Below are 14,706 nucleotides of genomic sequence, written 5' to 3' on the forward strand. Positions count from 1 at the left end.
AGTTCTGTTTTTAATCTCTGACTTCCCGGAGTGGTAAGATCTCCTGTTCTGAAAACAATAAACCCTGCTCCCTGACAACTCTCCACAGAAAACACACCAAGACATCAGCATAATGGAAAGTATCAGTAATCAAGGGGTTAGGGGGAAACACCTACATGAAAAGATTATACCTTTAGTGGAGAGCCATGGGGAAGAATCTCTCCTACCATTTCCTATGGTCTGTACTTTTATGATAAATAAATACTCCTCTCTACAAGCATTGCTTGTGTAATCATAATTCCCTAAAATCTATGAAAGCTGATAAATGTATTATTGGAAGAAGATACGACCTTTTGTCCCGGTCTACGTACTGCTGTCACCATTTGGCACAGTCACAGTCCTGAAATGCATTTATTGGGTGCCTCCAGCCTAGCCTCTCCCATTTCCAGCTGGACCCCAGTGTAAGTGGCTGTGATGAATAGCTGTGATTTGGCTCAAAGTGTCTTTTGAATAAAGGGATCTTTAGGAGGTTTCATTAGTTTCGATAAGAGTGTAAGCCAGAAAGGAATGGGGTGATATTGATTTTAATTCATGGTAAGAAAAGTAAATCAGATTAAACATTAAGGGCAATACACAGGGACACTCACAGATGCTCATTCAAAAATGGAAGTTAAATAATTAAAGAATTATCAAAGAGTCACATTATTCAATAACTGTAGATATCACATGATTTGTTTCTAACTTTTGTGGGCCTATGGGATATGTATTTAAAAATGAGGGCAACGGGCACAGTGGCTCATGCCTGTAATCCTAGCACTTTGGGAAGCCTAGGTGGGAGGATCACATGAGCTCAGGAGTTCAAGACCAGCCTGGGCAATACAGCAAGACCCTGTGTCTACAAAAAATAAAGAAATATTAGCTGGGCATGGTGGTGTGTGCCTGTAGTCCCAGCTACTTGGGGGACTGAGGTGAGAAGATTGCTTGATGCCAGGAGTTCAAGACCAGCCTGGGCAATATAGTGAGACCCTGTCTCTACAAAAAATCAGGAAGTATTAGCTCGGCATGGTCGTGCACACCTGTAGTCCCAGCTACTCAGGAAGCTGAGGTGGGAGAATCTCTTAAGCCCCGGAGTTGTAGGCTGCAGTGAGCTATGATTGCACCACTGCACTCCAGCCTGTACAACAGAGCAAGACCCTGTCTCTGAAAAAAAAAAAAGGAGGGGAGGGCTTCTCTTTTGAATGAACCTCTGGTTTCAGGCTGAGGATATTGGAACAATACAGGTACTGAGGGATGTTCGTCTTTTGCCATACTAGATATAGTGGGTCCGTGGCATTCCCAACTCACTGGGACATAGATAAAGAATACTTAGACCTGACCCTGGAAATGCCTCTCCAGCCATACATTTCTGTATCTCTGAATATCATACCTGTGAATAGCTCAAAAGCCTACATGTTTATGGAAAGCATTCACAAACGCTGTCATGCTATGTGAACCGTTGAAAGCTACCTCTTTCTGGGAGCAAATTCTGACCCCTGCCAGGTTGAGATAAGTTCTTCTCTGAATTCCTTCTCTGCAGCACTGAGTGGGGCATTTAAGACAGCTCAGACTAGCTGTCAATGCTCTCGTCTGAACTGTGGGTTGCTGATAGCGGGGTCCGGTCCAGTCTCTCTTTATATTTCTAGTGCCTGGTATTGTGTGTCAGCAGAACATTTGCTTAATAACTATAAAACTCATAGATGGAAGACATGAACAGCCGATGTATAAATCCACCTGCTGCACGCAGAGGTGGTCACATGAACTTCGTGGGGGTTGGGGGGCGGCGACTGTTGATACCGCTATCTGATTTATGCCATACTCTAATTACCAGCAGCAGAAGGTAGCCAGAAGGAATTCACAGACATCCCTATTTGCATTCCCGTTATTCCCTGTGCCCACTGTAATTGGAACAATACTACAATAATAAAGGTCAGACACTCAGATGAAGATTATTATTCTGAAGACCATCAAAAGTATACTTTATGGCAGACAGAAAAAAAAAATGCCTTAGCCGTCTTCTTGCGTGAATTTTCACTCCTGCCTCTATAGAATGTAAATCTTTTGATTCTGAGATTGGAATGATTACATGTTGCTGGAAAGGCTCACGGCTGTCTTCTGTATTTTTAACAAATGGAGCGCAGGCATGTAGTAGCTAGAAGTTCTATCTTTTCTCACAGTGTGCAAGACAGTGGCAATAAATTTTCAGAAGAGTTGTTTACTGAAGTACTCCAGCTAATAAAAAAGGAGTTAAGCTGTTATTGAGAAATCTTTCTTCCACCAACTTGCTGATGTGTCATTCAGCTTTCAAGGTCATAGAGAGGAAGGGAAACCCAGATCTCCTTCCTGAGCCTGGGTGTGAAGCAAATGGTCTTTCCTGGCCTCTCAAAGGATATCACAAAGCAAGAATTCCTTCACCTGGGCACGGGCTGTCAGTTACACCCCAGGTGTGTGCAGGAAAGCCAGTTGATTTATGTCTGTCTAGCCAACATTCCCATGCACCGTTGATTTCACTTCTGTTCCTGGATGGTAAATCTTGGAACAGTGTTTTTGCAAGCCAAGTATGCTTTTCTCTGTTTGTTTTTCTATGTCAAACCTGATCAACTCTACTCGATGCACAGAGTATACATAAAGATGCTGGTATCTCTGATGTCACCCCTATAGGATGAAAAACCACTGCTTTATAGAGAGATGATAGAAAACGAGTTCCATAAATAATGTGAATTTTGATAATAAACACATTAATTCCCTTCTCCCCTTCTAAGGAGGATTCCCCTGCATTCCAAGACAAAGGTCACGTTCTGTAGCCTTGATTGAACCCTGAAGCTCAGGTCTTTGACTCAACTGTTCTTTCACTCCTCATGAACCAGCTTTTATTTCAGGCTTTATTATTTGCCGGTTGTATCATCTTTATCATTTATCTCTTTATTTCCACCTCACATTTTAATATGCCACAATTTTATGATCCTGCCAATCATGTTGATGGATGTCTCTTTCTTCTTCTTCTTCTTCTTTTTGTTTTCTGTTTAACTTTTGAGCAAGAGGACTGCTATCCAAAATTGGAGAATCCAAGTTGAAACTGGACTGGAGCCCAGTGCTGGGCATTTCAATCCATGCAATAGCCCCTCGTTCTCAGCAAATTCTGTCACTCACATCCTGTATGACCATGTACTGTGCTTGGGAGATTGACTTTTTCAGCTTTCTTATCTATTTTCCTTAACTTTAAATCTAAAAATAAATGGGAGAACAGATGAGAGTGAAATTGCAGTGAGATTGTTCTCATACATAATGTAACTCTCTATTTAGGAACACAAAGACTGTAATTTCATGTTCGTTTTGAGGAATCTAAGCCAGTTTAGGGGAACACAATCTGCTTCTGGGGAAGGAGGTGCAATTTGCCCAGGTGTGAGTAAACTTTCCCCATAATAAGTAGGATGGAGGCTTCACAGTCTGCCCTGTGTGGCCAAGCTCTCTAACATACTGTGGCTCCATTTCAGCTCCTCCAGGTTCCTCAAGGGCATCTTCTCTTAGAAGGAGCCAAACACATGGCTTGGTAGAGATGCTCATATGTAAGTCATCAGCTAGGATGACAATTACAGTTCTTCCATCTAAGCAGTAGTATGTCCTGTTTTCTTTCTGAGATCTAACAGTGAATGTTATAGACCAGGTCCAGCGGGCTCTCATTGCATGCCTTCTTATTCCAGTTCCTGTGAGAGGTGGGACAAGCCACTCAGGATTTTTTTTTTTAACTTTCTTGACTGTGAGATATTAACAACATTTCCTTGTTTCATATTCTTGTAAAAAAAAAAAAAAAGGTTGGGGGGTACCTAATTTGCCACCAAGTACTGGAATAATAAAACATGGTACTAATGATTACCAATAACTTGTTAGATTTGATCTGCCTGTTTTCAGAGAACTGGAGATGCCTGGCTTAGCTCTAACCCAAAGTGTGCTGTTTTGTGCTAATTTTCTCTTTCAAAGGAGTAGGGGTTAATAAATGTAAGAACTGACCTTAAAAGGGAAGTGTTACAGCCATAGGTGTGAGCAGTTCGAGGAGCCCAAGGTATATTAACATTAGCAAAATACAAAATGCATTTAGAAAAGCATACATCCATTTATTGTTTCCAGGAAAACTTATTAGTATTTGTGACATCCAGTCCAAAATTTGGAATGTTTTTGGCTATCATGAGAAGTTAAGGAAGCCAGAAATATGTAGAAGAAAAATTAATTTAATTACATATATATGTGTGTGTATATATATATATGTGTGTGTGTGTGTATATATATATATGTGTGTGTGTGTGTGTGTGTGTGTATAGTCTTCTGAACTTTTACTGGCTGGTAAAGATGTGGACCATAGGAGATGACCCCTTCAAAGTAAGAAGAGACTTAGGAGAGAAGTTCTGCAGAGTAGTCCCTGCTCTAGAACAACTGTTACATAAACCATGTCCCATCAAAGTAACAAAAGACTAAGGACAGAAGTTCCGCAGAGGAATCTCTGCTCTAGAGCAACTGTTACATAAACCACATTCCTTCAAAGTAACAAGAAGTTCTGCAGAGGAATCCTTGCTCTAGAGCAATCGTTACATAAACCACATCGCTTCTAAGTAACAAGAGACTTAGGCAGAAGTCTAAACCATATGCAACATAAACCATTCACAATGCAATTCACATTGCATTCCCAAGGCCCTGTCATTCACTTGACTGCCGGGTGGGGCTGCCAATGCTGAGAAAGCAGATTCAGTATTTCATCCAATAACAGAGATTTGCTGAATTCATGCCACCTACCAATCACTTTGTGGGTGTCAGGAGCACCAAGATGTAAATGACACCTCCTGCCTGGTGGTCTGGTGGGAGAAGAGAGCACATAAAGGGCTCTGGTGTCGTGAACACATGCTTTATTAGCATTTGCTAATGAAAACTGAATCTCCGGGCTGGGTGCAGTGGCTCATACCTGTAATCCCAGCACTTTGGGAGGCTGAGGCAGGAGGATCACCTGAGGTCAGGAGTTTGAGACCAGCCTGGCCCACATGGCAAAACCCCATCTCTACTAAAACAATTACAGAAATTAGCCGGGCATGGTGGTGTGCACCTTTAATGCCAGCTACTCCAGAGGCTGAGACAGGACAATCGCTTGAACCCAGAAGGTAGAGGTTGCAGTGAGCTGAGATCATGCCACTGCACTCTGGCTTGAGCAACACAGCAAGACTCTATCTCAAATATAAAATAATAATAAAAAAATAAGCTCCAGACCCTAGAACCATGCCTGGCCTGTAGGGAATACTTAACAATATTGTTTTAGGGTTCCGTTTTCTGAGCCCCAACAGGGAAACTAGAGAATTCTGAAGACAGAGAATCGTCTCAGTCTCCCCTGAGGCTAGCCATACAAACTAAAATCCCTCTTCCCCAAGGCAGGTTATAAAGACCAGAACCCCTTCTCCCTCAGTCAAGTCATAAGACTGAAAAATAGGACCAATTTTTCCTCGTCCTTTCTATGTAAAAACTGGCCATAAAGAAATTCCCCGACCTATCTTGACTGTGGGTCCTAGCACTACCATTCCAGAGAAGGTCCTACCCCACACTTAGAAAGAAGGAACGCTGCTCAGAGAGGCCAAGAACAATCTAGACAGACAGGCCTTGCCGGCTTTCCCCACTCAGTTCATTAGCATTAGATCAGGCCCTTTTTGTCCAATCCTATTTCTACACAGCTGTACATACTTTGTTGAACCTAAGCATAAAAATAGTCAATTTCCCCTTTATCTTTGGGTCTTCACTCTGAAGGCTCCTATGTGTACACGTTAAATGAATTTGTATGCCCTTTCTCCTATTAAAAAAAAAAAAGAAAATGAATTCCTGCCCCCATCCATGCATTCATTCTCTCATTTGTTTGGCAATATTATTAAGTATCTTCTACAGACCAGGCATGGCACTAGGGCCTGGAGATTCAATGGAAGGTTAATGCCCCATGGTGCTCAGCCCTGATGGGACTGCCTGGAAAAGGGGAACAGGCTCTCAGAGGAGGTGGCATTGGAGGTGGCTTCTGAACAATGACTGCTTGCCAGGGAGAGGGGGAAGTAAGTTTTAGGTTGAGAGATGGTGATGTGCAGAGCATTGAGCTGTGAATGTGCAAGCTGTGTTTGGGACTGGTTACCATATTGGGGTAGAAGCTGGGCTGTGTGAGAGTATTGGCATCAACATAAGGCTTCGTCAGGACTGTTCATGTTTTGATAATAAATCTGAAGTGTAGTTATTTAAGGAACCCACCCAAGTTCACAGAAGTAGTTAAAAGAAGAGCTTGAATCACAGAAGAAGACATTGGGGAGTGGGCAGTGAGGCAGGGGCTGTCATTAGGGTGTGTCTGTCCCCTCTAAGCATTGCAGCTTCTTGCACGAATCTCTCAGAGCTCTCACCAACCCTGGGGAAGTGGACACTTGTCCTCTTCCCTGATAGCCTTCAAAAAGGCCTCTCACCCAGTATTCTCTTTCAGCAGAAAGGAATTGCTAATTATTTCCCAGACGAGAGGTAAAGATTGAGCCTACGATGTGAAACTGAGACACAGCACTAAATGCATTTCTCAGAGGGCAACCTGATGTGAAGAAGCACCCATGGGACTTATTGATCCCTATCAGCAGACTTAGTTGTGAAACCTCATACCTTCTTATAGCAACATCACTCACAGCCCATTGTAGCAAAGGCCACGCATTGACAGTGACTTACAACTCTTCAGTATCTGTGCATTCTAATCAATTCAAATGAAGGTTTAGGTGCTCTCTGAATTAAGGAATATGTTTGCAATATCATTCCACTCTCTCAAGAGGTTTAGGCCAATTGAATGAATGTTCTATTTAACTTTGAAAATTTCAGTATTGACCATTTAGTGTTCATTCTGGGAGACTTGTTGTATTATAGAAGAGGGTAGAACACAAAGTTGAGTTGGAGTTTAAACAGCATTGATGAAAGTAGTTGACAACTGAAGGTACACAATGGAATACTATTCACCTTTAAAAAGAACATAATGCTGTCATTTGTGACGACATGGATGAACCTGGAGGACATTCTGCTAAGTTATATAAGCCAGACACATAAAGACAAATACTGCAAAATCTCACTTCTATGTGGAATCTAAGGAGAAAGTTGAACTCCTAGAAGCAGAGAGTAGAATGGCAGTTACCAGGGACTGGGGTTAGGGGAGTGGATGGGGAATGGGGAGATGTTGGTCAAAGGATAAAAAGTTTTAGTTAGACAGGAGGAATAGTTTGGGGATGTATTGCATTACATGGTGACTATAGTGAATTACAATGTATTATATATTTCAAAATTGCTGAGAGAGTAGATTTTAAATGTTCTCACCTCAAAGAAATGACAACTATATGAGAAAATGAATATTTTGATTAGCTTTATTTAATCATTCCACATGGTAAACATATATTATTGCATTGTCCCCAACAAGTCTATACAAGAATTATTTGTATATATCAAATGATACATATATACAAAATTTGTGTATATATTTGTATAATTGTTTGCATATATCAATTAAAAATTTTAAAAGGTAGTCTACTAGTGCGTGTATGTGTATTTGTGTATAAATTTTTTTCCCAAAGAAATACTATTTTCAAGGTGCTTGAATTCATATTAATCACCATATAGAGAAGGAAGAACAGAATTAAACAACAACAACAAAAAGCAAATACAGGCAATTTTCTCTTAAATCTCTTCCTGAGTTGGGTCTTTGGGGGATGTCTCAATAACATAATTCTTCACTTACTGATCCATAGAGGGTAACAATAAGTCACTTCATAGAGACACAACAGAGATTTACCTTTCTCTGACAGAAGATACCATATTAGGCAATTAACTCGTGGTATTTTGTGAATTTTCAAATAGCCTGCTATGATAATAGGTGGATCCTAATCAGAATGGTGGCAGACATACTTACATTATCTGTGGTCTTTGTTTTCCTCCCTTTTGTTTTTTGCAGGAACACTGAGACTCCATTCCTGCTTGTCTTGTCCTACCTCCATGTGCACACGGCCCTGTTCTCCAGCAACGACTTTGCCGGCAAAAGTAAACACGGAGTCTACGGGGATGCTGTTGAGGAAATGGACTGGAGTGTGGGTACGTTTCTCCTCAGTGAGTGCTTAGAAAGCTGCTAAGTCTTTGCCTCCTTGTGTTTTCTTTCCTGTGTATTTCTATCTTTGTTCCTGATGCCTTTAGAGACAGCAAATATATGGGGTTTTTTGAAGGTAACCAAAAATGCATTGATCTTGAAAGGTAAATAGAATACAAAAAGCACCTTCACCAGCCTGGGCAACATAGGGAGACCCCATCTCTACAAAAAATGAAAATCAGCCAGGTGTGGTGGTACATGCCTGTGGTCCCAGCTAATTGGGAGGCTGAGGTGGGAGGACGTCTTGAGCCCAGGAGGTTGAGGCTGCACTGAGCTATGATTGCACCACTGCACTCCAGCCTGGGAGACAGAGTGAGACCTTGTCTCTTAAAAAATATATATATCTTTACCCTCTTTTGCATGTCTGCAGTTGCTAGTGGACACATTTCAGGGGAAGTCTAGTCTGTGGGCTGCAGATGGAAGAGATTCATGGACGAAAAGAGACAAAACTTTAGTCCTTATTATCCCTTATTCTATCAACAATGAAATATGAACAATGCCTTTTCATTAGCAGTTAGATGTGTGACGGATTTTGGATCCAGAATACCTGCAGCTGGCTACAGCCTTGGCTCTCAGGGCAACAATGACGAGGTCCTCATGTTCTTCTTGCTGCATCTAACGGTAGCAAAACTTTGCTTGTTCTCCAAACTCCTTCTCTCCCTTCCTGAGCAAATAACCCTATTTCTGAGAAACATGGCATTTTTCACTGACATTGGGAAGACTTCCTTACTGAAGCTTTGTTTAAGTTAAAATGCATGTCTTCCATATCTACAGGACATCATCATCCCTATGCTTTTATTTTCTCTTGCAGAGCTCAGAGATCCCAGGATGGGGGATTACACCTGGGGTCTCTTAGCTGTACACAGCTAAAGGGTTGGCTAGCATGCAACCTCATGCTGAATGAGATAGGGAAGGCCTTAGTGTGTGAGTTACGCAAAGGAGTGAAAAATCAGCATTCCAGTCCACTCGTAACTTCTCACAACTTCCAGTCTTTTCTAGCAGCATTGCCTCTTACTTTTACATTGCTGGGCCCATCTGGACAGTATCAGAGTGACAGAAGAGATCATTTTGTCCGTATTTCAGTATTCACCCAGGTTGCTGAAGATTTTCGTATATTTGTTTCCTTTTACTTTTTCTCTCTCTCATTCTTCCTTCCATTTCTTTTGGTGAAATAACTCAATAGTTTCTAACCTTTGGATCCAGATGTTTTGGAAATCCATGAAAGTTGCTTCCCAGTTCTGTTTGTTTGTTTAAAGCAGCAAATTGATGGCAGTGGTGGTCACCTACTATGGTGATTGTCAGAACAAATTTTGTTCTGTTTTGTTTTAAATCATGGAAGGAGCACCTTCTTAAGAAACAAGACTGGGCTCTTCTTCCAGCTTCTAGATGTTTCTTTAATTATCTCTGTGAACTTGGGAGATGTTTTACATCTTCAGGCCTCTCCTCTATCATCTTAATAGGAGGATTCAAATTAAGCGAGTTCTGAGGTTCTTTTTTTCTCTATAGTCTGTGATTGTATGAAGTAATGAGAGTGAGTAATACTAACTAGGAAAAACAAAACCAGAACATTCTCTCTAACAAGAATTATAAGAAGAATGCGTTACACTTAGGGCTTGTACATATACCAATACAAGCCTGCCTCCTTTTATTTTTTCCTTTCTAAAATGTTGCACATAAATCAATTTATATTTTTCACATCTTAGTGTAAATCAGTAGAATATTTTCTCTCTTTAATGAGTGTTCTATTTTAATGTGTCAGGCTGCTTATGCAACTCTAAGACTTCTGTTGGCTAGCAAGCAACCTCACGCTGATCTCATCACACCTGTTGATTAAATTTTGTTTAATTAGCATGACATACATGCCTGACTCATTAGAAAGTCTAACTTCCAGTGTTGTCTCACTACTAGTTCCTCTAAAGTATTTGGAGAGTATTTTCAATCTTCGAGACCTGCCTTAGCCCCTGATTTATAGATGTTTGTGTTGTTTTTTTGTTTTTGGCCAAAAGATAAAATCCTTCCCCTAAGCATTCCATGAATTTTTAAGAAAGTTTTTGTTTTCTAAATCCAATACATATGAGTGTTCTGAAGAATATTTCTTCTTTCCAAGAAGGGCTTTTCCTTATTACACAGGACGGGACTGTTGCATTCTGAATAATTATGTAATAAAATAAAAGGGGGATATTTGCTTCAGAAGAAACACTCCCTGCACAAAGGAAAACTGAGACGGAAGCAGTTAACTAGTGAGGGCGCATCTCAGTCACTCAGAGCGTGTTCTCTCCACATGTTTGAGGGCTGTGTAATTCTGTGGATCATCACTTTCTCCACTGCAGGTTTCTCTAAGCCTGGGAAGGCATATTCAGTGACCAAGAACCTTTATTATGTAACTGTACACCAATTCTACTGCCCGTGATTGTGGCTTACTGCCTTATTCTTAGCTGAGTGAGTGCTGTGTCTCATATTGTTATAGTAGCTAGAGAAAGACTGACTTCATACAGATGTTGTGAGAGCTGCAGAAGGGGCTTCTCAGTACAACCACACAAGGGCAGTTGAAATCCAGGAGATACGATTCTGCTGTGCGAATTCACGGGGTGGTCAACATGATTTTAATCATCAGAGTGACTAACATTGAGAGCTGGCCCCATACTGGGCCCTGATAGCACATGTATTTGTGGGAGCCATAGGCTTTTGGTCCCATAAAGGTTGTCAAGAAATCACTGGCATGAGGCAGATTGATTCATAGGAGAAAAGGCATACTAATTTATTGAATGTGCATACACAAGAGCCTTCATAATAAAGACCCAACCTCCCAATGGGGTCCAGAAGCTTATACACCATCCTGAGGTTACAGAAAGGATGGGGGCTTGGGCCAGGCATGGTGGCTCACACCTGTAATCCCAGCACTTTGGGAGGCCAAAGCGGGCAGATCACCTGAGGTCAGGAGTTCGAGACCAGCCTGGCCAACATGGTAAAACCCCGTCTCTACTAAAAATACAAAAATTAGCCGGGCATGGTGGTGCACGCCTGTAATCCCACCTACTGGGGAGGCTGAGGCAGGAGAATCACTTGAACCTGGGAGGCGGAGGTTGCAGTGAGCTGAGATCGCACCACTGTACTCCAGGAAAAAATATATATATGTGTGTGTGTGTGTGTGTGTGTGTGTGTGTGTGTGTGTGTGTGTGTATGTGTGTATGATGGGGGCTTGGATCCTGGTAAAACAGGTTATGCGGCTCAGGGAGAAGAGGAGTTCTGTTGAGGGGCAATAAATGATTGCTAGGGAGAATTATTGGATACAGGAACAGAGATTAACTTGTAATTTAAATGATCCTTGGAGATAGTCATCGTGCTTGGAAAAGGGTCTCCTCAGGGGTAGTCATGTCTTGGTCTTCTTTTCTGCAACAGACAATGAAATTACAGGGAGGGGAAGGGAAAAAAATGTTCTTCTTGGGAGGCTCTGGATCTTAGGCAGATAAAAGAACTTCACCTTCTATGGGAGAAACTGTGTGTGGGATGAGGGGGAGGTTAGAGAGACTTGAGGCTTCTTCGGTTTAGCATGTCAAAATGCAATCTTTGGGGATATCAGTTTCTGAGTCCCAGCCTCTTACCTCATTTTGTGCTGCCAGTGGTCCCTGTGCAGCAGGTGATGTTCTCATCATTCCCATTTCACAGGTAAGGCAAGTGAGGCTTGCAGGTTAGGTACACTCACCTCAGGTTACAGAATTCATAATGGGTAAGCGTGAGTTCAAATGCAGGTGTCCCACCTAGAACATGAAATCTACACCACTTTGTTTCTTTTCTTTCCATGTAATAAGAAAGCGTGCATCATGTCAGTGCACAATCAACAACATATCTCCAGGACAGATCTAGTTCATTCATTAGTCATGTTGACTGGATGCTAACAGTGTGCCTAAATGTTTTTTGGCAGTGTAGGGTGGGAGTGGGGTGCAATGATGATAAGACTATAGGTTTAGGGGAGAATGTTCAGCGTACAGGATACTAAGAAATTTAAGATTCTTTCAGGAGATCCTATAACAACTCAGGGCAGAAAGTGAGGAATGTCCTGAGGGAGGTGCAGATAAAGTGCTTGAATAATTTGGAAGCAGGAAGGGCAGTGGTGCTGTGCATGTTGGATACAGCAGCCACATCATTTCAGCAGGGCACACCCACAGTGGAATTCTTTGGGCAATCATGGTGCTATTGCAAAGTCTGATTTTCAATCCCAGTTAATTCTGAAGCAGCCCAAGCATCAGGGGAGAACAAACGTGTAAAATCTCATTGTTCTCCAGTATGCAACAAGCATTTTGGAGGCGTGTCATTCTGGCTGTTTCTCTTCCTTTGCAAACAGACTGACATTTTTCATAGACCTGTTCATGGTTGGGGGTCAGGTGGAAGGATGGATGTAGTTCTCACCGGGCGTTTCTTGTCTATAACTTACACCATTATAGTGATCACAGCTAGTCTGTGAAGTGGAATTTGCATGCAATCAGCGTTCGCTAAGAGCCCTGTGCTATTAATAGAACTATGTGAAGGAATCATAAATCAGCCTTTGCTCAGGATTAGACTAGCAAGTTCTGTACTATTACAAAGAAAAATTCAAGTGGAGAACAAGAAGGTGAATGCTAAAACAAATCTCTGGCTTCCAATCAAACCTTCCTGGACAGGTGTGATGGCTCATGCCTATAATCCCAGGTGGATCACCTAAGGTTATCAGTTCAAGACCAGCCTGGCCAACGTGGCAAAACCACGTCTCTAATCAAAGTACAAAACTTAGCCAGGCATGCTGTCACATGCTTGTAATCCCAGCTACTTGGGAGGCTGAGATGGGAGAATCACTTGAACTCGGAAGGTGGAGATTGCCATGAGCCAAGATTGCGCCCCTGCACTCCAGCCTGGGCAACAGAGTGAGATTCCATCAAAAAAAAAAAAAAAAAGAAAAAAAAAAACCTTGCTATGGAAAAAAAAAGAAAAAACACCCTTCCACTGCTGAGAGTTGGAATCAACTGGTTTTATGAGATTCTTTCAAACGAGAATGGCAAGTCTTCATCTTTAGATGGAGTTCCAGAAGTCTTTGTGCATTTGTCGTTCAGTTGCTCAGGATTGGTAGCTTGGCATCCCCTGTTGACTGAGCATGACAGGGCAACCCTCAATTTGATTTCTCTCCCTCTCCTCTGCCTGCCCTGCAGGAGGACCTGGACATTGCTACCGTACCCTCTGGGCACAGAGAACCAACCTGGAAGGAAAATAAGTGGTGAATTCATGAGATGAGCTTGGGGGATGTTACCGAATGAATGCATGTTTACCATGCCTGACATTTAGTCAGTCATGTGCAACTCAATGTAGCAGCAAGGGCCATGCACCCAACTCATCTTGAGGGATGGAGAATAAATTGGAGGGCCTCATTCGTAAGAGCTCAGGATTGTGTCAGGAACCTCAAGAAACACAAGAAAACTCTGGCAATGGGGAACCATAGGTATTGGTCTAAGCCCTTCAAATTTGCAGCATAATTCTAAGTAGGGCCTGGATTATCAGACATGGTTGTAATGGATTATCCATTTTAAAACAGACTCTTTCTAGGAGGTTTGGATTAAAATGATTGTGAAAGTATGGACTGTAGCATGCAATGAATAACCCCTCTGTATATAGGTTCATTTACATGGACAAAAGTCCTCTGATTGAATGTATGTAGAAGACATCTACTTTTAGAATCTGTAGGGGCCACGGGGAAAACTTCCCCTTCACCCTCTGAAGTTTCTCTAAAAATCAACTCACAAAACGCAGATTAATTGGAGAAAAGTAATAAAAACCGTATTAAGCTGCACATAGGGAGCATCACAGAGTGGCTACCCAAACCCGCTGTGGGATACCGAAGCTTGTATACCATATTGAGGTTACAGAAAGAATGGGAGCTTGCATCATGGCAGCCCTCCGATAAAATAAGTGGTAAATGGTTGGTTTGTTTGTTTGTTTTGAGACAGGATCTTGCTCTGTCACCCAGGCTGGAGTGTAGTAGCTCAATCTTGGCTGACTGCAACCTCGACTTCCTGGGCTCAAGCAATCCTTCCACTTTAGCCTCCTGAGTAGCTGGGACTGCAGGTGCATGCCCCCAAGCCCAGCTAATAATTTTATTTTTTGTAGAGACAAGGTCTCACTATGTTGCCCAGGCTGGTCTTGAACTCCTGGGCTCAAGTGATCCTCCCATCTTGGCCTCCCAAGGTGCTAGGATTACAGGCGTGAGCCTCCACGCTTGGCCAGTTAATGTTTCTTTCAGATCTTTAGGGTGTAGGACTCTCATTTCGTATTTCCTAGATCTGGACGAGGGAAGTCCTGGTTGCATGAATACAGAGTTTCTGCAGATACAAATCTCCCCCACAAAAACAGCTCTCCTTGCAGGCTGTCTGACAGCCATCTCGCATACGTGAAATAAATATATTTTGTGGTAAAATATTTTGATTTCCTTCAAGTTTTATAGACCAGGTACACATTAGGTGCTCAATAAGGAAGTTTTAAAAGTGAAAGTATGGAGGTCA

The 14,706-nt window shown here is 42.0% G+C and overlaps 1 protein-coding gene across 2 annotated transcripts in view; it reads left to right on the forward strand.

Moving 5' to 3' along the window:
• STS (steroid sulfatase) overlaps positions 1 to 14,706 on the forward strand; it is a 214,590-nt gene that overhangs the window by 123,042 nt on the left and 76,842 nt on the right. For both annotated transcript variants that reach the window (XM_032756543.2, XM_058441559.1), the window contains exon 7: positions 7,994 to 8,130. In XM_032756543.2, the coding sequence (XP_032612434.1) occupies positions 7,994 to 8,130 (137 nt within the window). The remainder of the gene's footprint in view (positions 1 to 7,993; positions 8,131 to 14,706) is intronic.

The sequence above is a fragment of the Hylobates moloch genome, unplaced genomic scaffold (assembly GCF_009828535.3).
Source record: "Hylobates moloch isolate HMO894 unplaced genomic scaffold, HMol_V3 SCAFFOLD_7, whole genome shotgun sequence".
NCBI lineage: Eukaryota > Metazoa > Chordata > Mammalia > Primates > Hylobatidae > Hylobates > Hylobates moloch.